Source organism: Chamaea fasciata, unplaced genomic scaffold, assembly GCF_029207755.1.
Source record: "Chamaea fasciata isolate MVZ Bird 193981 ecotype frontalis unplaced genomic scaffold, bChaFas1.0.hap1 SCAF_3, whole genome shotgun sequence".
In the NCBI taxonomy this organism is placed as follows: domain Eukaryota; kingdom Metazoa; phylum Chordata; class Aves; order Passeriformes; family Sylviidae; genus Chamaea; species Chamaea fasciata.
In genome coordinates, this window is record NW_027094088.1 from 55,432,335 (window position 1) to 55,458,515 (window position 26,181).

Below are 26,181 nucleotides of genomic sequence, written 5' to 3' on the forward strand. Positions count from 1 at the left end.
TGGCCTTCTTGCTCCTATTCCTATTTCTCTTATTCACCACTCACGACTTCACTATCCATTGTTTGCTCTTCATCAACCCATGATGGTTTCCCCAAGTCTAGCAGAGATTTTGCATGAGCAAAGCAAACAGTATTTGATCCCAGAAAACAAATTAAGTTAGGAGTGTATACTGACTGCTCACAGATGAGTCACTTTCTACTTCCAGTAAGACTCTGCATCCATACCTTGAATGTCTAGTGCCTGACAAGTAAATTATCTCAGTCCAGCTTAGTTGCTGCTCATGTAATGGAGGAAGGAAAACAGGCAGCTTCATTCTCTTTTAGACAGACTCAAATGAACATCCTGTTGCATTCACAACCTACACAAGCTGATTCCTCCTTCCATGGTGCTATTCTTCTGTGGAACCAAAGGATAACTTGCTCTCTGCACCCAGCAGAGAAGACAAATGCTGCTCTACCTATGGACTGCAAAGGAGGGAAGGCGGGAGGGAGGGAGAGAGAGCTTTGTGCCTTCCCTGCTTCTCCCTCACTCCAGCTTTGTGCTCTGGCCAGATGCAAGGTGACCCTAAGAAGTTACATGTGTGGACTTAAAGATTACAAGACAGAAAGAAAGTGGATGGTCCCTTTTTTTTTCCTCCTCCTCTGTATGGAAATCCTTTTTGTCTTTCCTGGGTGCTCCCTCTCTAGACTGACGAACAACAGGTCAGAGGAGATGGAAAGGCTTTTTACCTGCCAATCCCAGAGTTCAGGATGTGTTGTTTCTCCTGCAGCAGTTGATGACATCCTAACAACCTTAGCAGCACTGGAGCTGCATTCCTACGCTGTAACAGGGGAAGCAGGACCAAGGGCCTGAACTAAGGTCTTGGCAGGTAAGTGAAGGAGCAACCAGTATCAAAGAGCTTCATTTGCAAGTGTACATCTTTGTAATGTTTAAGTCTTAATATGTGCTCTGCTTTACCTGGGAGCTTAAACTTCCAGTTTTCAGAAGGGTATTTGAGAATACCTATTAGCTCTGCCAAATGCTTGAAAAAAAGTGTTGAAGAAACTCATAAATGCAGAGAACCTGTAAAGAAAGATTATTTGTGCTAAAGATGTCTCAGCACTGGGATTTCTTCTTAGAGTTGAGCAGGAGTTATTTAGATCAGTGGGGGAGGGAGAAGCTTTATGCTACAAACATATTTTTGTAGCAACACTTAGAGTGAGAGCATCATTGTATGGTGAATACTTAATATTCAAAATATGAGCTCTTGAGATTGGAAGGGGGAATTTTTGCTTGGTTGCTTTTTTCTCAACCGGACACACAGGGAACACCTGATGAAAGAAAATTTCCATCTCCTTACTACATTCCACTTCTTAAGCTTAATTATCAGAACCAGGTTTTCCATATGAATATCTATTTCACTCAAAACTTACTTTAGTAGTTATCAGGAATTGTGGGTTTGTTGACAATACTATGTTCAGAAGATTCATGCAGAACACACATAGAGGAAGTCTTTACCACTACAGCAAACCTGATTAAAAAGATATTTGCAGAAAAATAAGTGATTCTAGTTAGCAGTTAAAAAAAGAAGCAAAAAAAAAAAAAAAAATCCACTAAAAACATCCTTGCATAAATGAAGTCTTTCTTTTCCTTGCTTGTGGTAATATGAGGGTAATGGATGCCTTTCTTCTCACAGGCCAGTACGTTTTACTTTTTGGAATGGAAAACAAATTTAGGTCAGAAGAGGAAATCATAAGGAGCTGCCACATGCTAAATTCTGTATCTGAGCCATCTAGTGCTACTGTATCTTGGAGAGAGAAAAGGAAACATTCATAAAGACTGAAAAACTATCCAGAACTGGTGGGGCATCAAAGCCCCATCAATATCCAGATCAGATATTCATCCCCCCGCTACTGTTGCTAGTATTCTCAGTTAACTAAGTGAAATTACTCCAAAAGTGACTTCTGAGTATTTGCCCATCTTTCAGTGGATAAACTGTGAGCTTCTAAAAAACTGCATGTGCTAATGGTAAATTAATATTCATCACAGTTCAGGGGAAAAGTCATTACAAAATTTTTTCTCCAAAATTTTAGAGTGAAAAAGATACCCTACATAGGTCTATATCTTTTAAGAGTTTGCATTGCTATAGTCATTGTTTTAAATTAACTTTCTCTAGACAAAATAAAGTGTTGTACTACATTGCAGCCTCACTGTTAGGAATGAAGATAGAGGAGACAATGCAGGAAGACCAACACATACAACCAAACTGGAGAGTATCCAGGTCATAGAAGAATGGTAAGTTGGTCAAACTGTTACCTAAAAAGTGTTTTGTCTTTAACTAATATCGAGAATTGTCTTGGGTTTAATTCTTTGGAAATGTCCTTTCAATTGCTTTTCCTCCAAAAATTCTATACAAAAGGAAGCAAAATCTGTCCTGACAATGAAATGACAGCAAGTCAGGCTTATTTACAGTTTCATATTTGTGGGGAAGGACCACGGGGACAAATGCAAGGTGCATGAACTGTTCCATAGGTGGGTCTCTATAAGAAGCCTCTGCTACCTGTGACAGCACTTTTTCCTGTCTATCCAGACAAGAAGAAAAAATAATAGTCAAAAGTGTACTTCATGACCAGATTTTTAACATGGCTACCTTTCATAAAACAGCTTGAACTATGGTTTCACCAGAATTAAACAATAAACAATACCTTGCAACCTAGGTAAAACACACTGAAAGTTTGAGATTCTACTTCTGTGTAAAGCTTGAGCCCATGTTTATTGTGTGGAGGGGAATGGTAATCTGTCAGGGGCCCTGAGTTCTCTAATCCCATAAGAAGGAAATTAAAACTTTAAAGGACATACATGATGGCAAAAACAACCCAAAGAACTCATTGCCTTTATTGCTAATCATGGTCTTTTATGAGAAGACAATACCATAAATTTCTACAAAATACAATAGTGAAGAAAGCTTCCCAATAGACAATAAGGGAGCCCAGGCTGTTTGCCAGCCCCATCCACCTCAGCAGGTTCTTTGCACTCTCCGCACAGGAGAGTGCAGAGTCCTGAGAGGACTGTTCACCTTAAAATCGGTGTTTAAACTTTTTCATTCAGTTTATAATTACTTACCAGTTAAACAATTTGTTATTTATCACAACTAGCTTCCCATCATCCAGTCTGCCTTGCATGCAGAGTAGGAGTTGATAAATTGACTTGAACAGAAATTATATAGACAAATGTCACTTATTGTGCATCATGGTAACACAGAAGCTAATGACAAGAGCTAGTAAAGCTCTTGTGGGTCAGGAAGGAGAGGGCAAGTGCTCAAAATTAAGTTTGAAACTATATTTGTTGTTAAGTAATCTGGAGAAGTACTTTCTTAAGCTATTCATTAGTACATTAATGGATTAGTGACACCAGTAAGTCTTCTGATCACTTACAGTGATTCATTGGTAAAAGCTACAAATAGTTTCCTTCAGGAAATGGAAGTAAGGACTTTTCCCCATTTCTTCTCTTTCCAGTTTGGCCAGCAAAATCCATCACATCTCATGCCAAAAGATCATCATTCAGATCAATAGCATGAAACAGAGGGAAGCTTAGCAACCCTTAGGTACAAGCACAGAGAAATATGCTAATTTAAAACTTCTCTGAATTAGTACTTTGTTTGGCCTCATTAGTATGCTTTTGGCTGCCAAGAGCTTTTTGTTTTTTCTTGTTCTTCCCAAACAAGATTGTGTACAGTCACCATCAGAGGCAGGCAGGGACATCAGGTGTCATGTAAACTCCTCACAAGAGTCTATTTCCAGCTTCCTGGAATCTCTTCTAACTGCAGAGGCAGGAATTCAGTGCTGTTGGGGGATTTTTTCTTTGAGCCACATGGCTAAGAACACCATCAGAAAACACAAGTATAAAGTGCATGTCTCATAACATTAAACACATTTAGTGGGCTATTGGGATAATGAATGCACAAGAGCAAACAAAATTCCCTTGTTACTGCTGAAGCCTTGTTGCTTCCAGTTTTCGCTTTGGAATAAAGTGCCGTTGAACAGAGAATTTTTGGATGAGTGCATGAAAACACTGTTACAAAAATAGAAGCATATTTGTAATGATATTTGCTTTTGCAGCCAAAACCCTACTGCAGATGAAATTTTGTCTTGGGCTCAAAATTTTGACAAGATGATGAAAACACCAGCTGGGAGGAACCTTTTCAGAGAGTTTCTCAGAACGGAGTATAGTGAGGAGAACCTGCTTTTCTGGCTTGCATGTGAAGATCTAAAGAAGGAACAGAACAAGAAAGTTATTGAAGAAAAAGCAAGACTTATATATGAAGATTACATTTCTATACTATCACCAAAAGAGGTAAAGCTGTAAATGCTATATTTGCATTTTCTGTTATCCCAGTGCAGAAATGTTAAACATTGGACTGACAGGTGAGCGTCTGAAAGTCTGTCAGATGAAAGTCTTAGTATGAACATTAGTTCAAGAAAGGAAGGGAGAGAAACAGTAAAGATGCAGGCACTGGGCCATTTAGCATTACCAGACACAACACATCCAAGTTCTCTCTAAGGCTCGACAAACTCCAGTAAAAGAAAGCTGAGAAGTAGGCTTGCTTCTTTAGTAACGCTACATCTGTGACAGTGAGAGGAAGTAAGTAATGCAAATGGATTTCAGGAGAAAGAGCACCAAAATTAAGTTTAAAACAGAATCTTTATAGATTTATCTGCTGCTACAACTGTCTGGGAGAAAATCCAAATTTCTGCTGGTTATTCCTATATGAGAGTCCAAGAATGAAGCTGACATATTTTATCTAATGAAATGTATAATATCTAGGCAACTATATAAGATTTTATTCAACTCTTTAACTGAAATAGAAAAATTTTGAAATTATCTTCACCTGTAGTAAAGAAAAAGCATCCCTATCAAACCATGATTTGTAATACAAAGGGATATATATAAATATATAAGCACTATAGAAGAGTTTTTCTTAGGCCACATCATGTACCTTTATCTTCTCTTCCTTGTCTTTGTGCATTGCATTTGAATTTCTACTCAATGGCATTATGCTAATATATGCTCACTCTGGACCTTGCTTCCTACATTTTACTTCTTCACTGCATTCAGTAGTAATTTGCAACTTCATTCATATGAATGAAGCCAAAAGTGATTTATAGCTCCATTATCTTCTCTTGTGCCATAGTATCTACTTTTGCTTTGGAGTGACATACAATTGCCAATACATCAAGGTAATAATGAATTTTTCTTCTAATACTGTATTTTTACCAGAGAGGTATGTGATGAATGCTCAATTGTCTTTTTAAGCCAAGAGCAATCAGCGTATCAAATCTAAACACTAACTAAGCATTATTTGACTTAAAGTTTAACAAAACTTTTCACAAACTTGGTGCACTGGATGCGTTCGGGTCTCATCAATCCAGTTGCTCCTGCCCCCACTGGTAATGTTAGGAGGCAAAGAAGAACTGTTTGCAATGCATTAGAACAGCATGGGAACTGAAAAATTTTTGTTCATCCAGGCATCCCTTTCCAGATGTTACCTTTTGGCATATGAGCTGAAATATTTAGCATAACTCATTCAATAAAGAAGTTATTGAGGCAGAAGGTCTTAGTGTTCTAAACAGATACTTTGTATTCATCTGTTTAGCAAGAAAATACCTTTAGTAATTCCAACTAGTTTTGCCATCTGGCATTAGTGAGTCACTGAAGAAATACAATGCAAAATAACAGTTCCATAATTAATTTTGGTTTTTTTGCACATTCTCTAAGTGCAATTAACTTTTATTATGCTTAGTGGCTTAAAACCCCACTATCCTGCCATATTTGAGGGGTTTTTTATCTCAGCTATTATGTTTGATATTGAATAACCAATTAGCTACAAAAACTGGTCTTGTTGATATAAATGTGTGTGCTGTATGTCAGCAGGAGAATTGCTTAAATCTTAGTAGGTCTTTTCTATGCAGTAGAAATGCAATGGACTGGGCTTGAAATCTATTCAAACACATTCTGAAGACACATGGCTGCAACACTGCCACTCAAAACTACCATAGCATGGTACTCCTGCCCACACTCACCAGCTGAGCAGCACCATTGGTCCCTCACAGTTGTGCCTTGTGACTGATAACCAAGGGACAGCAAATATTGAAGGAGAAAGAGCTTGTCTGCTATGTCAGTAGCATACGTCAATATGCCAACAAACCAACAATGCCAGATTCTACAGCTGGTACTGAAGATAGAATGCAAATGTGTATTTACTTCTCAGTACTCTACCACACAGTGCCACACCACACCAGAGCATTTCAAAGACTTCACTTCACCATGTATGAAAGCACAGGTTCACGCATCCAAACATATTCTGAGTTTTCATCTTGGTTACCATCCTTCATATATCAAGGTATCTTAAAACATGGAGCTTTCCAGGGTTGAAGTCAATCCTTCAGACAGCAAGAATATCTTTGTATGGTTGCAGAGCAGTAGAGTCAGATTGCAACTTGGTGTAAATCACAGTATCTTAACTGATCTCTTCTTGGCATTTATCTACTCTCGATTTTAGCCCTTTTCTTCTTAGCTGAGTAAAAACCTTGCTGGTCCCAGTGGGCTTTGCTGCTACTGCCATTTCATTTAATCCAGAACACATAAATTTATTAGGTTTTAGAGCATTTTGTGGATAAACTGTACATTCACTCAAATTCCTAAAGGATATTCTGAAATCATCTGGGCATTCATCCCAAGCATATGTCCAGCCAGTCACTAGTGGTGTCCCTCAGGGACACCTGGGGCCAGCTGGGACCAGCTCTGTTCAATATTTTTATTGACGACATGGATGAGGGCATTGAGTCTTTCATTACTAAATTTGCAGATGACACTAAGCTGGGAGCGTGTGTCAATCTGTTGGAAGATAGGAGGGCTCTGCAGAGAGACCTGGAATGGTTGGATGGACGGGCAGAGTCCAGTAAGATGAACTTCAGTAAGTCCAAATACCAAGTCCTGCATTTTGGCCACAATAAGCCCCTGCAATGTTATAGGCTGGGGACAGTGTGGCTGGACAGTGCCCAGGCAAATAGGGACCTGAGGGTTCTGGTGACAGCTGCTGAACATCAGCCAGCAGTGTGCCCAGGTGGCCAAGAAGGCCAAGGGCATCCTGGCCTGTATCAGGAATAGTGTGGCCAGCAGGGGCAGGGAGGTCATTCTTCCCCTGTACTCAGCACTGGTCAGGCCACACCTCGAGTGCTGTGTCCAGTTCTGGCCCCTCAGTTTAGGAAGGACGTTGAGATGCTTGAGTGCATCCACAGGAGGCAACGAGGCTGGTGAGGGGCTTGGAACACAAGTCCTGTGAGGAACGACTGAGGGAGCTGGGGGTGTTTAGCCTGGAGAAAAGGAGACTCAGAGGTGACCTTATCACTCTCTACAACTTTCTGAAAGGTGACTGTAGCCAGGTGGGGGTTGGTCTCTTTCTCCAGGCAGCAACTGACAGAACAAGAGGACACAGTCTGAAGCTGCACCAAGGGAAATATAGATTGGATATTAGGAAAAAGTTTTTTTACAGAAAAAGTGATGAAGTACTGGAATGGTTTGCCCGGGGAGGTGGTGAAGTCACCATCCCTGGATGTGTTTAAGAAAGACTGGATGTGATACTCGGTGCCACGGTCTCATTGAGGTGTTAGGGCTGGGTTGGACTCGATCTTGAAGGTCTCTTCCAATCTAGTGATTCTGTGATTCTGTGGTTCTGTGATTCTGTCCTTTTCTGCCCAGCCCCAGGAGTTCATCACAAATGGTAAGTAAATCAGAAGCTAAAAATGAAACTTCCTAACAGCTTCAATATAGATATAGGATCTCCTGAAAGCATGAATTACCAGATGTTGAAGAGTCCTGACATGAAGAACAAATCTGAAATAGTTCATATTAATGGGGAGATTAACACAATGAAAATGATAAAAATCTCTGGGTAATCTGTAAAGAATAAGTGTAGTGTCTGAAAAAAACCCAACAAAACAGAAGAAAATTCTCTGGGGCAGACAGATAAGAATGATGAAATCATCCAAAAAAAAAAAAAAAAAAAACAAACCCAAAGAAACAAACAAACAAACAGAAAAAACCAAACCAAACCACACCAAATCAAAAAAAAAAAAAAAAAAAAAAAAAAAAAAAAGGCAGCGCTGTGAATGGGGGTAATTCAGCATTCATTTCAGAGAAATAATTTTAAATACATACAAATTATTTTTAAGGGAAAACAATACCTTTTGGAAAACTGCAGTTGCACTGCATTTAATCTGTTATACAGCTGCATTTCATTGTACAGATCTTAAGATGGATGCAAAGACCAAGCCAAAACTGAAATAGAGTTGATGGTCTCTGTGCATTGCACAGTAATTGTATGATGGTTCTGAAAGAAGCACAGAGCATTACTTGAATAACCAATAAACTCAACATGTTTCATGGAGCCCTGAGAAATAAAGATGCATATTACAGCTTTTCCAAAGTTATTGTTTTATTATTCTGTGCTCATCTTCTTCAGGTTAGTCTTGATTCTCGGGTGAGAGAAGTGATCAACAGAAACTTGTTGGATCCCAGCCCTCACATGTATGAAGATGCCCAGCTCCAGATATACACCTTGATGCACAGAGACTCTTTTCCAAGGTTTTTGAACTCTCAGATTTATAAGTCTCTTGTTGAAAGTATTACAGGCGCTACTTCTGAAACTTAATTTTCAAACAAAATAACTTGGTTTTGGTTTTTTTGGGGGGTGGGTGGGATGGAAGAAAAGTAGTTTAATAACATCTGGAGCTGGGTTCCTGGAGAACTACAGTTTAGCATTACTCAGGCTACTGTGAAGAAAAAAAATACATATTATGGTCTCTGTCTACATTTTTACCAAGGGCCTCCTTGCTCAAGATGGTGTGGGAAGGGATTAATGGATTTGCCAAAATACATTTGTTTCACACTTCTTTCACCCTACTGCAGTCAAGATTGCAATGATGTATTTGTAGTTTTATGAACAGTCTCCTTGTGTATCCTCACACTGCATGTGCAAGGTAAAACTGCTTCACTTACCACTTAGTTGTTGCAATATTTAATCCAATAACTTAAATTATATCTGTATTTAAAAAGTTTTTTTTTTGTGCAATACAGTCCTATGGTACCTAAAAACAAATGCAGCAAACCAGAAAGAGGCTTGCATTTTTTAACATCACTAACTAAAAAGCCAATTTTTAAGGTGTAGCATTACTCTACATGCTCTGCTGAGTACAATACACTGACTTTTTGAAGCCAATATTTCTGTACAGAAAAAAGAGCTATTTATCACTGTTTATTTAAACTAAATCAAGCGGAGGATTCCTCTGGTTGTTCACTGCCAAAACTGTGGCATTTTCATTACAGAGTTCGCAATGTCAAAGAAAAAGAAAAATAAAAGAAGAAAAAAAAGCACAAATCACTTAAAGGGATCCATTTCTGGGTGACACAATCTATGCGCTGATATTGTTTTATTGTTAAAAGAACAAAGATTTTCAATGTACATTTCAGATGTCAGATACTGTAATTGATTTATTAAAGACTGGCTATCCAGTTCTAACACTGTTGTATAATGTTATGTACTTAAGAAAAAAAAGAAACCAACAAGAAACAACACAAAAAGCTTGATAATTTAGTTTTTTGAATAAAGAAATTTAATAAAGATTGCCTACATGTAGCATTTTAGAGCATTTTAGAACATTTTGATGAACTGCATCTGCTCTGTAAGATTTTTTTTTCAAAGCTAAATCCAGTAAAAATGTTTTTAAATGAAGTATTGTTTTATGAGGTGGTGGGTTAAAGAAGACTTATCTTAGCTTCTAGCCTCATTGATTTTGAACAACTCCTTGAAAACGAGGGGTTTGGAGAGTAATATTAAACCAAACTTCAAGGGCTTCTATACCCACAGATCTTACCCAAGCAAAATGCCTACAGGAACACAATGGGTATCTTTTCCTGGGTAAAGATTCCTGTACTGAGCCCTTAATTTGAGCTAAGGCAGCACAGTACTCCCATCACTAGGCTGCCATGGTGTTTTTAATAGGTGTTTGCTGGGTCTTTTTATCAAAGAATGTCCAGTTTCAGGACACATTTTGATGTTTAAAGAGATAGTGACTTGGAAGTTTAAAAAAGCCCATCTTCATACCTACCATATACAAACAAAATGAGTGTTAGCATCCCTCTTAAAATGCTAAAGATATACCAAGAAATTGCTCTGAACACTTGTTAAATATATATATATATATATGTGTGTGTGTGTATATATATATTTAATACTGACAACCATACAACCATACTAAGACTTGACAGGCAAGGTTCTTCTCACTTACGTAGGACTACACATGGCACAAGGCCACGACTTTTGATTGGCCTGAAAGGTCTGGCAGTTGTGTCCTTGAGTGGAATCTGGCCTGAAGACAGTTGGCTCCAATCTCTCAGTTACTTCCTGCGGGCAGCCTCCGGTGCCAAGGCAGGTCTGCTGTGACACCGTAACTGGGAGGATGCAGGTCTTAGTTTATCTTCTGGGGCTTCTTTTTTTTCCCTTTGTTTTACTACCTCTCATTTTCTTAATTTATTGAACATGCTTCAGATAGCAGGTTTGGGGAATTTTTTAGTCATTCTTTTTACTTGAAATCTGTGTGCTTTTTTTGGATATATATATATGAACAATTTAACAAACTGTTTCTTAAACTCATTTGGTTTTGTAATTTATATAGAATTCAGGAGATGATTAAAAGGGCTATTCTCTATTCCCTATGCAAATATTTTAACTGTTGTAGTGTTTGACAAAATGGGATCTAAAACAAAAATCTGCAAAGTGGAAAAATAAATCTGTTTACAGTGGCATTGCTGACTATCCTACCATATTCAGCACTTTTAAATATTGTTATTTATGAAAATGTAGTTTAAAATGCAAGACAAAATATTTATAAATGTTTCTTTTAATAAATACCTGTTTTGTCTGAAAGTGCTACCGTGTTACGACAACTTTATTCATGTTGGTTAGCTACTTACCATTATGAATAAAATATTCAATTATTATACTGATAGAATATGAGCTATGATGTTTACAAAACCTGAGGGGGGGGAAATTCAGTGAGAAAGGACTGCCTCCTTCTACTGTGAAATGCTGTTAGGAAAAAAAATAATTTTTCTTGCTTTCTTCTTAATTGGAATTTAACTATGGTCCTACATATGTCTAGTATCATTTGACTAGTTATATTTACTTGGTACTAAACATATACAGCATCATATATGTATATACTTACATAGTGTAATTTCAGGTTGTTGGTTTAGGCACAACACATTTAGTGCACACATTAAGCAATGTGTAAGAGACAAAACTGCATGCATAAGTCTTGAAAAATGTAGACTTGAATATTCTTAATGTTACTATTTGATGGTGACCTGCTAATCATGAGCTATCTTTATAAGATATTTCACACAGGTAGAAGTTCTTGTCAACACAGACAAGTCATCCTTTCAAGACAGTTTTAAAGCTAGATGTGCAGGCCCTAAAATATTACCTTGATTTCTAGCATAAGGTTCCAAAATCTGTATTTGGAAACTGTGACATCATTTTGAAAAATATTACACCAATCTTCAGTGTAATACTGCAATGAAATCACGTTCTAAATTTATTGTCTAAAATCCTCTATTGGGAGGGATTTACAAATTGAACATAGAATGTAAAATTTATTTCTTGGAGCAAATGCTCATACTAAAACATTTAATATACATTTCATTTATCGGTTTGGGTTTCCCAAATTTTTTTATGACAAAAATGGATGTGGTCCAAATGGACAATAAGTAACATGATCTCATTGCCTATCATACAGTTCTTTGAACACAAATTGTAAGAAAATCAAGTTATTAAACTGATTTATTGTGCATGCAGTGTACAATACACTTTGAAAAACTGCCTAAATACACTTATTCTATAGCTTGGAATAAAACAAGTATGTATTTAACTTGTATTTTAGTTTTTCATGAGAATGTATATAGCGAATGCACTACGGAAAGTGAGTTATGTTTTTGTCACTTTTGCCCCGTGTTTTAAATTCCTGTCAAATAGAGCCTTATGCCAAAGAGCCAAAAATAAGCAGTGTACTTCTGTACCCTCCTGTCCTTTAGGCTGCAAAGAAACTGAATCTATATCATGTTACACGTGTTCAACTTAGCTGTTTACAGCCAGCTTTCACATAACTGAGCTGAAAGTAGTTTGGGATACCCAGGATGAAACAAAACACACAGACAGTATCATGAGCATTCTGATTAGCCTGAAGGCACATGTGGTATGAAGGAGACTAGAGGTTTGGTGAAGAAAAGACAGGTCGGTGCCACAGGTGGCTGGGCTGCAGGTTAAACAGCTATGGCATGGTACTATGGAAATGTGGTCATAGCACGTCCTGGTCCACAGCCAGTCCATAACTCACTTGAGTACCTGTGGAGCCCACATAGTCCATGAGCAGGACAACAGAAAGTGGACACAAACCAGACTTCAGCCAGTAACAGCGATATTTTAAATTAAAAGCATGCTGAAGTGCTGCTAGGCTGTGGTCTAAACCAAGCAAATAAAGGAGACCTAGACTCTAGCTTCAACAGCCAGGGTTTAAGGTGTCTTCTCGTGCCAGATTGATTCCCTAGGCAGCAATTACAAGGAGCATATGTCTGTGGAGCCAATATCTAAAATTAGGTGGGGGTTTTTTTCAGTAAGAGCAGCTTGCTGGACTGACCAAGCTGTGAGCCCGCTCAGGAACCCACAACTTCTGTACACAGGAAGTGGTTGCAAAAGCCATTTAGCAGAAGTATTCTGTAACACCAATTCAAAAGCAATCAAAGCTGATACAGGAAAGTCTCTAACTTCAGCAACTCTCTCCACGACAAGGAGTAAAGTCTATATTTCCACAATGTCTGTGAGCCTGTTTTCTGGCATTGTTGACTCAGCCAGCAGAGCCTGACCCTTTATCAAATTCAAAAAAGCAAAAAATTAAGGTTGCATGCAGGCAGACAGCTGCAATGTCTCCTCCAAGTTGATCTGAATCGTGTCTAACCAGCAACTTCCAAACTTCCAAGGGTTTTTCTCAGCCTATAATGCTGTTATTTTTTAAGAGACCCAAGAAAAGTCCTGTAGCACATCCTGGGACTCAGATACAGCCACAAAAGTCCCATCCTGTTCACCAACACACTGAGTACATTTGCAGTGACAAAGCATCAGCCCTGTTCAAACATGTCCTGAATACTTCTGCCAACAGTACAACCAAGGTTGGTGGGATGAAAGAATAGAGCAATAATAGTCCCCAAATCAGTTGAAGACTAGACAGAAACAGTGTCTGCATATTATTTTAACTTTATACCAAAAGCCTGATTTTGCCCCTTCCTTTATCCATGAACTTACCCTGAGGAAATCCACCCTTCTCATTTAAATCAGGGATATGATTCAGGCGATTCAAAGGCTGACCATGAGTCACTGACTCAGACTGGGGGGTTTTTTTCCCTCAAAAGCTTTGTCTTGAATTACCCCTTACTCTAAGTTTCCTGAGTTTTCCATAGGTCTCTTCACAAGCAGGGCTCACACAGCAGTTAGACTCTCATACATTGTTACAGAACATCAAAATATTTTGTCTGTTAAAGCATAAATTGGGTGATTTTTCCTTTATGCTTCTGGAAGAAGATTTCAAGGAGCTTCATGGGCAGACAGTAGTGGGTACAAAGGAAGTTTTTGGTGGGTGAGATTTCCTAAGTGATGGCCTTTGGTTTTTATCAGTGCCAGACAACTCACACAGACTGTACATTCTCCACAAAGATCTTCCAGTGTGACTTTTACTTACAAATTATTGCTACACTGTATTTTACCAATACACCTTATTCAAAGTTGTGCACTTAAAAGCATAGAAAAACATTTTTATCTACCCATTAATTTTAATGTTTAATATTTTGAACAGCAAATTCGCGCACTGGCCTTTGGATTTCCATCATGGAACAAAACCTTCCAAGTATTCTTTTCTGACTACCAAAACTACTTAGGTTTTCAAGAATTACTCTTGCTTTTGATATTACATTCGTGAAAATAACAATTTACTAATGTTTCATAAGGAAGCAACTGTTATTCTTACAGTGCAATTTAGTTGTAAGATATGATTGCCTAGTTCTGGTAAGACATTAACAAGGACAGAAGGAAGGCAAGGACACAACTCTGACTCCTTCAATGACTGTAATATAAAATATTGCTTAATAAAATTTTATGGATAGTTGCACAACTTTAAAATAAAATATATTCTTGAAACTGTTTCGAGTTCAGCCAAGAATCTCATTAATGATGTTATCTAAAACAAGGTAATATGCACTTGGTCTGCATTTCAGGAGGGATTTGCCCAGATCATCCCACAACACACAGTTCCTAAATGGCTACATCCTCACTGCTTTCTCACTTGAAACATACATGTAAAACACTGTACTCAGACCTGTATTTTGTAAATGAGTTGTCTTTTAGTCTCACCGCTAATCTCTGATATGAAGGCACTTTGAATTGCCCTTTTTTTGTTCCTCCGACAATTCATTTATTTTTCTCTAAATGCTTAATTTTGCACCTGCTTTCAGTGTGGGGCCATTCTTCCACAATATTAGCATGTTCTGTCTCGGCATACTTTAATTCTTAAAGATTTCTTCTGGAGGGAGAAGGCCTGTAAGAGTAACCACCTGGACATCTAAACCCCCAGCTCCCACTTCCCACCAATCTCACTTTCACCTGTCTAGACTTTAAACCGCCCCGGTAGAAACCTCACTATCCCCGAGGCTCTTGCTCAGAAGTCCTGCTATAAGCCTGGGGTACGGAGATTTGGTGGGGTTTGAGGCTTTTTTTTCTTTTTTGGTTCAGAATGACTAAACCCTACCGCTCCGGGGCCTGCAGAGGGCGTTCGGGGCGCTCAGCCGGAGGCAGGAGGCGAAGCCCCGCCCCGACAGCGCTGCCCAATCGGAGCCCGCCCACCCCACCGCAGGACAGCCCGAGCCGAGGGAAGCCGAACACCTTCGGCCATTTCCGCCACCGGAGCCCCGATGATTTCCGACTGCGCCCAAAGCCAGCGCCGAGCCTCTTCGGCAACTTCCGGAAACCCGGGAGAGAGGGTGCCGAAGGGCGTTCAGGCGTTCCCGGCACAGCAGGGACGCCCGGGCGGCAGGAGGGCGGCCGCGCTCCGCCCCAGCCAGACATGCGGCTGCTCTCGCGAGCCATCCGCGCGGCGCAAGGATACCGATCCGCCGCTCTACCCCCTCGGAGCCTCCGGGCAGGGCCAGTGGGATGGCCGCTCCCGGCGCGGCGCGGGCTGAGCACGCGGCCCGGCCTGGAGCAGCTGTTCGCCGAGCCCTCCCTGCGCCGGCTGCTGGAGACGCGCACGCGAGCCGAGGGCGGGGCGGCGCCGCAGCTGGCGGCGCGCGTGCGGCAGCTGCGCGACAAGGAGCGGGAGCTGCAGGACACGCGGGAGCTGGCCAGAGGTGCGGGACGGGCCGCGCGGCAGGCTTGTTCTGCGTACGTGACGTCACCGGGGAGCGGCCCCCGAGGGGGCGGGCGGAGGGCGCCTCATTTACATACGCTAACGCGATTGGGCGAGCGGCCCCGAGAGGGCGGGGCGGAGGCCGGCGCGTGGCGCCGCGCACCTGCGGGGGGTGGTGGCTGGGCGCGCCCGGCGGCGGGATAGCGGCGCGCGTGTCACCGCGCGGGGGGTGACGGTGACACACGTGTCACCTGCGGGAGCCCGGGGCGGCCTCCTCCGGCCTTCCGGCGGGAAAGAAACAGCCCGAGCAGAGGTCGGGGGTACGAGTGAGTGGGGAAAGTACTTCCGCCGGTGTGGGAAGTGCTGATACTGGAACTTGTTTCATCTAAAACAAAGATAAGTAATCGGGGATAGAAAAATTTTAGAGTTTTGGTGGAGCTTTTTTTTAAAATCCATCTTTCCCTTGCTGCCAAGACAGCCTAGTCCGCCTGCCTGCCTTCGTTTTGGCAGTCATAGACGTCAGCACCTGTATCTGCTGTCTCCACACTGTGTTTTGACTTTGTTGTGTGTCAGTAGCTGCACACTTTTAGTTCTGCCAAATAATGGATTATTTTTTTTACCCAAAGTAAAACTTCGTTTTGACGGCAGTTAGAAAACTAAAATGTAGTAAAGGAATCCTTTAGGATCAGTTAACCATTCGTTACATGGTTAATATTCCCTAGGACTGTAGTACAGACTTTTGCATACAGTGATAGGGGTATTAGTCCTTTTCACGAGGCGTACCAGTTTTGGAGCCACTGGTGTTCTTTAAATTCTTTGTGGTCTTGCCACACTGAAATACAGAAAATAGTTTTTTAGAGCCACAGAATGTCTGGTGTGGGGAGGACCTTTGAACATCACCCAGTCCACCCTCCTGCTCAGGCAGGGTCACCCACAAGTTGCTCAGGGTTTGACCCAGTTGGGTTTTGAGTGTCTCAAAGGATGGAAATTCACAATCAATCTGTGCAACCTGTGCTGCTGTTTGACCACCGGCACACAAATTGTTGGGTTTTATGGTTGGATTGGATTTTGGTTTTGGTGTTTTAGTGGAAATTCTTTTACGTCAGATTTTTCTCATGTCTTATGCCTGCACAGGATTAGAAAATAGTTAATATGTACTTAGAATCTTCTTTACAGATCGTATTAGTAATTTGCTTTTCTGACAGGTTTAGTGTTTTGAGAGAGGGAGAGGCTGTGGGGTAATTTGATTTTGATTTGTTTGGTTTGGTTTTTGGTTTTTTGGGTTTTTTTTTTTTTTGATAGAGTAATTTCTTCATGTGGTTATTTTTTCAGAAGTTTTTCTCAGAATGGCACTGATGTAAGTCTGAGGATTAACCATACTCAAACATTTCAGATGAGAATGAAGATTTCCGGAAGCTTGCAGAAACAGAAATTGCTTCCTGTGAAGAAGAGATAGCTGAATTGAAACATCAGGTTAGATCCCCTTGTAAAGCCCCTGTTACCTTGTCTTTCTTAAGTTAATGAAGCCAAATTGTCTTCTTGGAACTAGGTGATACTTAAGGCCCTTTCCAACCCAAACCATTCTATAATTCTCATCAAGATGTATGTGATAAGTTCTTCTCCTCCTCCTCTGTGCTAGTTATAACTGTCTTCAAATAGTGTCTGTTAGCTAAGAAAAATGAAAATGAACATAACGACATCCTGTAAGCAAGTGCCTATTTGTCAGTGAAAATGTTTCAATCAAAGTATCTTTTTAAGTAAGTGCTATAGTTTTTCTTGTCTGGGTGTACCTTTATGGATGTCCAACTCTTTAGCCCTTGGAAATGTTAAACTTACATCGTATCAGGCACTGGTGGTTTTGAAAAAAATGTAATACTATGTAACTGCTTTAGGCTGCTACTGTATATAAATTTTACAGAGTATCTATGTTACTGAACCACAAAAATCTTTAGGTAAACAGACTGTTTTAACTTAATATTACTGTAGAAGCTGATATGGTCACATTTATTCCTCCAACAACAATGCAACAGTCACTTTATAAATAGGTTTTGTAAATATTTATGATTCTGCCAAAAGAAATTGTCATCTGTGGAAAGAAACCACCTAATGCTAGTAAAGGAGGAGGATTTAAAAGCATTTGCAAATCATCCAGAATTGTGATCCAGCATGCAAAATTTTGATCCTTTTTTGGTATTGGTATATCTTTCTTCTGCAAACCAGGCTCTTCTTTTTAAAATAAATAAACAAGTAATACATTTGTGTTGTTGTTGAAGGACTGTGTTCCTGAACATCCATACCTTCTTATTTCTGCAGTTGAGATAGAATTAAAGGGGAATCTGATTAGAAGGGAGATGCTCAGTTGTCTTGCAAGAACAGGCATGTATCCTATGGTTTATCTTCACTGTGCTCCTGATGGATTAAAAACTTCTGTGACATTTTGTGGCTCTCAACAGAGGCCTGTGTAGCTCCTGTGACCGTGAACAGACACAGGGAGCCTTCCTGCAATGCAGCATCACCCTTACACATCTTTGCCTGGCTGGAGCCTGTCCTTGGGACAGGAGAGCACAGCCTAGATCAGTTACAGACTTGTCTGGCATTTTACACTGTCTCAGGTGTGGATGACAGTGTCAGAGAGGAGTCTTAGCTGGGTGCTTTTGTATTCACAGATAGTGTTGCTTTTGATTCCTTCAGAAGAAACAGATGAGAGTGATCTTGTCATGGAAGTAACTGCTGGAGTTGGAGGGCAGGAAGCTATGCTGTTCACCTCGGAGATATTTGATATGTATCAACGATATGCTGCTTATAAAAAGTGGAAATTTGAAGTATTGGAATACTTCCCCAGTGAAATAGGTCAGTAATGAAAATACTGTAACTTCTTAATTCAAGTTGAAACACTCATTCATATGATATTTTAATTTCCTAAGTAAAGGAAGCTAATTTGCACTATCTTAATTTTAGAAGTGGAATATTGTTTGAAGAGCTGAGTACAGTTCTCTTCAGCTTCTGTATTTGGGCATGAAACTCCATTTCAGAAAAACTATTAAAATACTGGGGTGCTACAAAGAAAATTAGTCATTTAGTAATTTCATTTCTACATTTTAAAACTTTTGAAAGACAAGTGCTTAGCAGAAGGAAATTTAGAAAGTGATACAGATATGTTGGTTTCACTTTTTTTTTAATAAAGATTATTTTAACTTTATTTTGTGACACTGTTCTACTTAGTTATCTAATGTTTTATTATTTATAGATTAGGTTGGTGGAAGATTGAAAAATCTAGTTTTTATTATGGATCTATTGGCATAGAGGACTCAGTTTTATAAAACAATTCTTGAAGTTTAACCTAAAATATCTTAAATTTATGTGTAGTAGTATTTCGTCTATAATATAAGGGAATGGGATGTTTGGATATAGCTCATCTGTAACAGCTCTTAAAATCTTTATTAGAATTTGATTTTTAAAAGTGTTGTCTTTGTAAACTGTTTGAATAACTTTCTTTAAGTATCTTATTTCAAGTTGATGAACATGAACTCAGGCTCTCTTCTAGAGTGGCTGTTAGTGATTCAATTAATATATTTCTTTTAAAAATTTTATGACTTTTGAATTCCTTTTTTTCTATTATCTAGATTTGTTAATATTAACAAACTTCCTATATGGTTAAAAGCTCATGTGCCAAGTAAATGGTTTTTACAGTTTAAGTGATGAGAAGCTTCACGTTACAGTGCATCTTATTGCTGAAATAGCAAAGTCATTTTCATCCCCATTCATGAGCAGGCAAACACTGCCAGGAGCTGAACCAGTTCAGCCTTCAAAGCCAACAAAAATCTGCTTACTTTCTTTTTTTTAAAGTAAATGGAATAAACATTGTACAGGTTAGATGGGTGTAAACAGAAAAGAGGAAGGGTCTGGGTCTTAATTTTTCACATAATAGGGGGAGAGGGGAGTTGCCCTTTCTATTGATGCAAGACTTGGATTGGGTAAACAAACCCCAGCAATGTCATACACTTTACCTTCAGAGCACAGTTTTAGTCAGCTTAAGCAAGGCCTGTCTCACATTCCAGCCAGCTGTATGTTTTTTCTTTCTCAGCTCTAGCAGTTTTGAGGCCACCATGCTAATTAGATCAGTCTGCTGATTTGGCTTAAAAGCCCTTTTATGAAATAGTTGTAAATCAGGTCTGACTCAGCGTATTGTCCTATGATTAGAAGAAACGGATGCTGGAAATAAATTGGGAGGTAGGGGCACTATACATGGCACGGCCAATGAAATGGATGCTTGAACCCTCAGGTTCAAAGTGTCTGGGCTGTGCTGAGTAAGAGTGGGGCCCTTAATTAGTTCCCTTATTTTGGAGAACTCCTGAATTTGAAATCTGAAGGTGAGTATGTGTGAACAAGGTGAATGTTAAATAAAGCTGCAATGAAATACAGGTTACAGTCTGCTCTTAAATTACTTTATTGACCTGCCCCATGGGATGCCACTGTGCAAAAATAACATGTTGAAGATTCAGTGCACATGTTGAAGCCCAAACTCACATGTCAGTATTTTTCCACTGCTTCTCACTCTGTAGTGGTAGGCAGAGACACAGATGTGGGACTTTTCCCCAATCTGAGTATAAGATGCCACATAAAAAATGAGTGCAAACTCATTCCCTAGTTCTGAGTAAATCAGATATCAGGATAGATTGGGACATTTTATACAAAAGGGGCAAACATGTAGTTAACAAGAATTTGACAAGCCTACAACCTGTCTGCCAGGGTAAAAGTCTGTCAAAATTTCATTAGACTTGGCTGTAGTTAATAATAAACCTGTGTTGGTAATAGTCAGTTTAAAGCGGTATGATCTAAATACCTGTCATGTGAACTAGTTTCTTGGTCATCTTATTCTAAGCACTGTACAAAAATGATGTGAAAGAGAAAGCCAAATGGCCTCTTCCTGTCTTTCATAAACATGACTGTGAACCAATACATATTTTAATAAAGTTAAGAGTGAACAAATACGTCCATGAAGTTGAACAACTTGGCCTGTGTTCTGGCAGATTATTTTTTCCTGCTGTGCAGGGCATTTTCAGATTCCATGTTGTCTTCGTTTTCCTTTTTTTAAAGAGCTGTTTTCTTGTCCCTATGGTTGAGTTTCTTATTCTGAGAGAGAGCCCAAACAGGTATTTCTGAGAAGTATGTGCCTCTTCTTTCCTCAGCTGTGGTTTCATATTGCAAGGCTTAAAGAGCAATACTCTTTCAAGGCCACCTGTGTCTTCTTCAGTCGTTCCCTTGGCACACCTTCCACTGTGCTGAGAATGGGATTTGGGAATTGAGCTGCATTAAAAACAAAAATGGGTGAAAAGTTACATTCATTTATAGTGCCGTCACTTCTCTGCACACCAGCAAACAAGGAAGATCAAGAATGTCATGAACTAGCAGAGTGACAAACTCTGTCCCAAATCCATGATTGCTAAGAGCTTGACTTCCAAGTTCCAGACTGTTCAATATTTGTAGGACATGGCTCTCAAGTGTTTTGCTGGACGTATTGGTGAGAGGTGCAGGAACCTCTGTTCTGTTTGCTCCAGGAAAAAACATATATAAGTGTATATAAAATATATAAAAAATTTAATTGGACTCTATTAAAGAGAATTTGACAGTCCTTTCCTTTTTGAGGTAGTGTGTGAGTAAATATGTATGGCATTAAGATTTTTCTTGCATTTTTACATAATTTTGCCCAAGTGTTTAAATGGTAAATTCGTCATTTTAAGAGACAAATGGCAGTGGTGTGTAAATACACTCTTTGAAGTATAACAGCATAGTACCAGCAGTCCTTAAAGATTTACAACTGTTTTTCTTCTGTATTTAAGGTGGCCTAAGACATGCAGTAGCCAGTATAGCAGGTGTTGAGGCTTACAAATACATGAAGTTTGAAGGAGGAGTGCATCGTGTTCAGCGGGTACCAAAGACAGAAAAACAAGGACGCATTCACACCAGCACAATGACTGTTGCAATATTACCCCAACCCACTGAGGTAATATTTATCTTTTAGTATAACAGACATTACCAGGAGCAATGTTTTTTTCCTCTCTTGATATTGCCTTTTTAGTCTTAATTTTAATCTAGGTCATATTTGTTATTTTATCTTTATCACAGGGATGATTGTCAAAGATGTTACACCTTCCTGAACTTTCTTGAAATTGTCTTGCTCCTTCCTCACAGAGACTGTTGCTCCACTCCAAAAGCAAAAAAGGGAATCTCTGCCTTTTCATTTAAAAAACATCTAATCAAGCTCAAATATTGGTTAACTCTCCTGGAAGAGGATGCAGAGCTCTCAGAAGAGAGAAAAATTAGTGCTAAGCAACAGTTATGCATTAAGTTACTGTTTGGCTGATTTCTGCGGTTCCATTGTGATGCATTCCAATCTGATTACCAAGATTTCTTAATATGTTTATAAGAGAATTTGAACTAGGACCCATAAATGTTCAAAAGTTTGATCTTGCATGAATGTGCCTTCTAAAAAAAACTGAATGTGCATATTTGATATCTGTCTAGAAAGAAATAACATAAAGTACTTTTTTCTCTTCTTCTGTCTCCCACAACAGATGAGGCTGCAAATTAGTCCAAAAGATCTACGGATAGAAACAAAGCGAGCCAGTGGAGCTGGAGGCCAGCATGTCAATACCACAGATAGTGCTGTACGGATAGTTCACATTCCAACAGGTGCTGCTTTATTCTTTCCTTAGTACAAAATCTACATTCCAAAATTGCTGTCAGAATTTCTTTCGAAACAATGGGTTTGTTTTCAAACCTGGACAACAGTGGAGCAGAGGCTTTATGTAGTTTTCATATCTATGCATATTACTCTAAATGCATCATCTTATGCACATTCCAGTTTTTAGCAGTGAAGACTACTGGCTTCAGTAGGTAAGGTATTCATTTTGCTATTAAACATGACACTCTAAAAGCATTCAGATCAGTTTATATCAAAAAATTCTATTTAGCTTTCAAGTAATGAAAATGACACTGGAAAAATGGCGTAGGTTGAAATCTAATGATTTGAATTTTTTTGTCTAGTCTCCAAAAGAGAAATTATGCTATTTCTGTATTACAACATTACTTTTAATTGCAGAGTCTATACTCAGGATGCCAGCTCCCATTTGTCTGCTGGCTCCTTTCCCGTAGATGACACACATAATTAGGAGGCCCATCCCTCTGGCTCAGGTTAGGGAACATAGCAGGGATAAGATACACCCTCAAACACTACCTGATTTTAGCAGTTTTATGGGGGCTCTTTATTGCCATTCCTAAGCCTTTTACTTCCCTTTGAGCAATTCACAACAGCCTTCTTGACTTTCATTGCATTTTAACTTTTCCTCTTCTCTACCACAAACATTAGTAAGGCTTTTCAGGGTAATCCCAAGCACTTTTTATCTTCATGTATCCAGATTTCTGTCACCAATTTCCTTGTATCTGTTTAAAACATCAATCCATTCTACACTTGTTGCATCACCCTAGGAGAGCAGAAGCCAAGCAGTAGAGAGGTTAAAATTCTATTCACTGTATGGTGACAAAAAAGATACCCCAGATTAAAAATGTTTTGGATTGCCTGTATGCTTGGATAAAAAAGCAACAAACTGAAACCAGCAATTGATCGTAGTTTTTGTTGATGGCAGTTATTAGGGCGTTTTACAGAAATACCAAGGTGTATTGCAAATTTTTTGCAGTTATACACAGCTAACAGGGGAGTTTATACCTCACATTAGCTCATTACTTTTTCCTGTTCCACCTTTCCCTTCTTCATTCCTCTTATCCTTAAAATTGTCCTGTTACTCCTATTTCTCTCATCCTAAATCTTTTTATAAACCTTTACCATGATCCAAAATGTTGTTTATAAATAAGTCTTTCAGAAAGTAATACTATGTAATTTTATAAAATCATCCTCTAAAATTACCAGAGCCACTTAATAAATCCAAATAACAGGTTAGCTCGTACTGTATTTCTTTTCCCTGCTCCTTTTTTGGGCTTTTTGTTTCTTAGCTTTAGTTGTATGTTTTGGGATGAGAAAGCATACCCTTTTATTTTTTTAAATAAAATAGTGCCCACTTTTTTATATTCTAATCATATTCTAAGCACTCACTATCTTACATATTTTACTGTTCATTAAATCCTATGTTTCCTGGAACTGTGGCCAAAATTTACAACTAATGAAGGTGTCTTTTGTAAGTAAGATCACATCACGTATCTTTTATTTCATTATCCATCTGTTGTCCAGCTGAAATAAATTTCCACTGAATTAAAATTCTTGTCTGATGGCTTAAAACACCTGTACAATTCAGCATACACTTCTCTCCCAAAATGGATCATTACTCATTAATAAACCTGGATTTCTACATTCCCAGTCCAAATGTAACAGCCTAATGTAACATATAAAAAATCTTCCAGAAATTGCAGGGCTCTTTTAGTATGTGTTAATCTTAAGTGTTAAATGTCATGATATTTTTGACAGGGATTGTGTCTGAATGTCAGCAAGAAAGATCCCAAATTAGAAACAAAGAGAAGGCTATGCAAATGCTATATGCTAAACTGTACAGCGCCAAACTAGAAGAAGAAACCAAAAAGAGAAACAGTGCTCGAAAGATTCAAGTAAGTTTCATTTAGTTGTGTTATAATTCTGTACAAGCAAATGTTTTTAGGGTAACATCTTGGTTGAACAAGTAGTAAATGGAAATACAGAGCAGCAGGAGCCCAGGAAGGATTTACATGAGGCAAAAAAAAAAGTCAGAGTGGTTTGGGTTGGCAGGGACCTTAAAAATAATCTAGCTCCAACCCTCCTACCATGGGAAGGGATGCCTTCCACTAGGCCACTCTGGAGTAGAAAAATTTGTGGAGTGCCCAAGCTCTCTAAACAACAATATTGCATTTTACTTCAGCAACAAAGGTCATATATTAGCCAGACTTAAAATTTCAGTAGTATGTAAATCCTAGAGATCCAGTGAAACAGACTGGATTCCAGCATGAGAATAGTATTAGAAAAAGATACCAAATTTGTTCTTTTACATGTTTGAGAACAATTACTGCAGCTGTTGAAGTGATCTGAGTACTATGTAACTACAATAAATTTTGTATAGTCATGTGAGGAAGAGAAACCTTTTGCTTTATATGCCTAATCAATATTTCATCATTTTTGTAAGATGATGATGGTGATAAACTGATTCTTCTTGTTCAATAGATTGGGACTAAAGGAAGATCAGAGAAGATCAGAACATACAACTTCCCACAGGACCGGATTACAGACCACAGAATAAGCAGATCAGTGCATCATGTTGAGTCTTTCATGCTAGGGGAAGAAATGCTAGATGAAATGATACAAACTCTGAGAGAATATGCTGATTATGAATCTCTAATGGAAATTATTTCAGAAAATGAAAAAAAAAATTTCTCTTGAACGTTGTTCTTTCTCAGACTATTACAGCAGATGTAGGCCTTGGTCTGCAAAGAAGCTTCTCGGAGCACCACACAGAAAATGGAACTTCTTTTAAAATCATGAAAAACATCGCGACTTGTTTCCTCATGAATATTAAACAGTTTTCTTACTTGCTGAGTAAATGACTTTATTTTCTTCATAAAAGACATTATTCCTGCAGTAGTCCTTTTGAAAAGTTAATTTGCACCAGAAGTAACAGCAGTTTTTAACTTTTTTTTATGGAGAACTGATACACCACTCTCAAAAGGTATGCATGCATTAAAAAAGGAGTTATTTCTAGTTCCAGTTTTCATTTAAACTATGGCTTAACCATCACACAACAGTGTGAAATAGCTTACTTGAGAGTACAAAAAAAAATCCGATTTTGTTTGAGTGTTTGGAAAAAAGGTGCTAAATAAAGGACCCCAACTCTACCTATCCACATATTTATTAATCACTTACATGTGTCATGGGAAAAGGAGTCTAAGTGTATCTCTGTCATGTTTTCAAGGCCTTCAGGCCCTTACTTATAAACACAAAACAAGTTTAGGAATATCCCTTGTTCAAGAAAAAAAAGCTGTGGAAGCTGAGTGATGAATCATATGAACTGGTTTTGGAACAAATGTTTCTGTTCTTGAGTCAAAAATGAAAATAATTGTTACGATATTGTTTGGCTGATATTTTAGTATCCGCTTGACTTCAGTTTCTCCTTTATGGTTTCAATTGACTGTCCAAGTTACTGATCTTCTAAAAGTTGTGTGTTGTGACCAGCACTTACTGGTTTTGTCTGTTTATTTAACAGCATTTGAAAACATTTGAAACCTTTATCAGCTTTTTTCTTCTAGTAAACACTGCATGGTAACTATGATTAAGTTCCAAGTCTTTAAGATGCATACGTTAGCTTCAGATGGAGCAATGTCTGTGTGCATAAGATGAGGCATACAGTTTTCCTGTTGGTAAGCATGAGACCTACATCTGTATTTACTTGAAGTTTTGTAACTCCAAACTGGTTTACAAAAAAAGGAAAAAGAAACACTCATTTTTTCTGTAAAATAATTAGATACCTATTGGAGCAGAAACTAGGACTGAAGTCTTCATTCTTACCACATCAGTTTTGTAAATGGAACACTAGAGAGCACTTGTGACAGTGCTACTGATGTGACTTAAAGCTAGGCCTTCTTATGCCAAGTGATAGATGGAGTTTGCTGTTCAACTTCATATTCTTCCAAACAAGTAAGGGCCATTGACCAGGTCTACGCA

The 26,181-nt window shown here is 38.8% G+C and overlaps 2 protein-coding genes across 5 annotated transcripts in view; both read left to right on the top strand.

The window, feature by feature from the left end:
• RGS17 (regulator of G protein signaling 17) overlaps positions 1 to 8,859 on the top strand; it is a 28,547-nt gene extending 19,688 nt beyond the window's left edge. The window contains exons 2-4 of one of the 2 annotated variants that reach the window (XM_066179069.1): positions 2,185 to 2,274; positions 4,098 to 4,332; positions 8,501 to 8,859. In XM_066179069.1, coding sequence (XP_066035166.1) covers positions 2,185 to 2,274; positions 4,098 to 4,332; positions 8,501 to 8,689 — 514 coding nt within the window. In that variant the 3' untranslated portion in view covers positions 8,690 to 8,859. The remainder of the gene's footprint in view (positions 1 to 2,184; positions 2,275 to 4,097; positions 4,333 to 8,500) is intronic. The other variant, XM_066179070.1, reaches the window with a different exon arrangement.
• A 6,225-nt stretch (positions 8,860 to 15,084) lies between these two features.
• Positions 15,085 to 25,755, top strand: MTRF1L (mitochondrial translation release factor 1 like). Of its 3 annotated transcripts, none has more exons than XM_066179072.1 (7): positions 15,085 to 15,486; positions 16,879 to 16,958; positions 18,152 to 18,335; positions 21,326 to 21,489; positions 22,061 to 22,178; positions 23,965 to 24,101; positions 24,688 to 25,755. In XM_066179072.1, the coding sequence occupies exons 1-7, from the start codon at positions 15,204 to 15,206 to the stop codon at positions 24,901 to 24,903; spliced, it is 1,182 nt and encodes a 393-aa protein (XP_066035169.1). In that variant the 5' UTR covers positions 15,085 to 15,203; the 3' UTR covers positions 24,904 to 25,755. The 3 variants fall into 3 exon arrangements, with proteins under 3 accessions (XP_066035169.1, XP_066035171.1, XP_066035170.1); XM_066179074.1 differs by lacking the exon at positions 15,085 to 15,486 and adding an exon at positions 15,794 to 15,798 and having other exon boundaries at positions 24,688 to 25,659; XM_066179073.1 differs by lacking the exon at positions 15,085 to 15,486 and having other exon boundaries at positions 15,883 to 16,958; positions 18,177 to 18,335; positions 24,688 to 25,659.
• The last annotated feature ends 426 nt before the right edge of the window (positions 25,756 to 26,181 follow it).

Bases quoted from the DNA above. Each gene is read 5' to 3' on its own strand.
- MTRF1L (XM_066179072.1), top strand. From the start codon at position 15,204: ATGCGGCTGCTCTCGCGAGCCATCCGCGCGGCGCAAGGATACCGATCC. The intron at 18,336-21,325 runs GTCAGTAATGAA...TCTGTATTTAAG, and splicing joins ATACTTCCCCAGTGAAATAG to GTGGCCTAAGACATGCAGTA. The intron at 24,102-24,687 runs GTAAGTTTCATT...CTTGTTCAATAG, and splicing joins ACAGTGCTCGAAAGATTCAA to ATTGGGACTAAAGGAAGATC.